Raw genomic sequence first — 1,616 nt, 5'->3', positions numbered from 1 at the left:
TTTACATCTGCAAAATACATGCAAACTTGACACCTACAGCACAGGGTTTATGTGTGTCTGTAAATAGATAGGTGAACAGGAATTAACTATTTATCACAGTACAGTTAGGCAGTTTTTCTCTGGTCTTGCCCTCCCTGAGGTGTCCTTCCCCAGCACTTGCTATATAGCAGGGGACATGCAAATAGGGCCCTCCCTCTGCTCATGAAAACCAGCCCAGCCCTCACACTGCAGCTCTGGGAGAGGAGCCCCAGGCCCGGCATTCCTAGGTGTCCCCATTCGGTGATCAGGACTGAACACAGAGACTCACCATGGAGTCTGGTCTCAGCTGGGTTTTCCTTGTTGCTCTGTTACAAGGTAATTCATCGAGAACTGGAGATATTGGGTGTGTGAGTGGATGTTAGTGAGAGAAACAGGGTTGTGTGTGGCAGTTTCTGACCAGGATGTGTCTGTGTTTGCAGGTGTCCAGTGTGAGGTGCAGCTGGTGGAGTCTGGAGGAGGCTTGGTCCAGCCTGGGGGGTCCCTGAAACTCTCCTGTGCAGCGTCTGGATTCACCTTCAGCAGCTACGGGATGAACTGGGTCCGCCAGGCTCCAGGGAAGGGGCTTGAGTGGATCTCACACATTAATTATGATGCTGGTAGCACATACTATGCAGACGCCGTGAAAGGCCGGTTCACCATCTCCAGAGACAACAGCAAGAACACGCTGTCTCTGCAAATGAACAGTCTGAAAGCCGAGGACACGGCCGTGTACTACTGTGCAAAAGACACAGTGAGGGGACATCAGTGTGAGCCCAGACACAAACCTCCTGCGGGGGCGCGCGTGGCCGCCAGGGGGCATGCGGTGCACAAGGAGCAGAGTCAGCCCAGGGCAGGTGCAGGTGGAGGGTAAGGGCTGATTTCCGCTCAGGGCCGTGGTTTCCTCTCCATAAAACGGTTTCCTCTGGGGAACTTCTCTGAATTAACGATTTTGTTCTTCAATCTGTAGTCTCTCAGTTAGATATATTTGTGGTCATGAGAGAAAATATTCTCACCTGCACAGAAGGCAGAGAGTGGCTTCCAGTCACTTTGTCCTGTCCCCAAATGTACATTAATTATCAACACTTCTGAATAAGTCTGAAAATCGATAAAAGATTTTCTATTGGACTACACAATGCAGCATAGCACACTGAAGTGAAAGTTCCTTCTGGCCAGCAAGCAGGATAAAGTATCTGCGGGACATCAGGGGCAGAGGGAGTCAGCATCTGAGCAAGAGAAGGAAGACCCCGTGTCCCAGCACCAGGCTCACAACATCGATTATATCTGATGGGGCAGAGGGACCCCACCAACATTTAGCATAGATTTTGACTCCGATGGTGTTACACACATGCACACACAGGTGCACACATGCATGCACACATATACACACACATATACACTAAGTGAACATGGGACGGGTTACTCCCTCCATTACTGAGGTGTCTGCAGAGCAGGGCAGGCCGCTCAAGAGAGTCCCAAGTGGCTTTGTAGGGCAGGAGGGGAGACTGGCTCAGGTTTTCACAACAGTTCCCTGGTGGGCAGGGAGGGGCTCTCACTCCCAGGAGGGGTCTGGTGGGGTCTGGGCCTCCGACAGCCATCTC

The 1,616-nt window shown here is 51.8% G+C and overlaps 1 gene segment (V, D, J or C); it reads left to right on the top strand.

Annotated features, from left to right (window-relative positions):
- The first annotated feature begins 276 nt into the window (after positions 1 to 276).
- On the top strand, positions 277 to 889 carry LOC105825927. The segment is given in 2 exon segments: positions 277 to 354; positions 459 to 889. Coding segments are annotated over 2 exon segments (477 nt in total).
- Positions 890 to 1,616: the final 727 nt, after the last annotated feature.

The sequence above is a fragment of the Propithecus coquereli genome, unplaced genomic scaffold, assembly GCF_000956105.1.
Source record: "Propithecus coquereli isolate 6110/MARCELLA unplaced genomic scaffold, Pcoq_1.0 Scaffold831, whole genome shotgun sequence".
Lineage (NCBI taxonomy): Eukaryota > Metazoa > Chordata > Mammalia > Primates > Indriidae > Propithecus > Propithecus coquereli.
The sequence above is the reverse complement of the archived record's forward strand: the minus strand, read 5'-3'. Positions and strand labels throughout refer to the sequence as shown.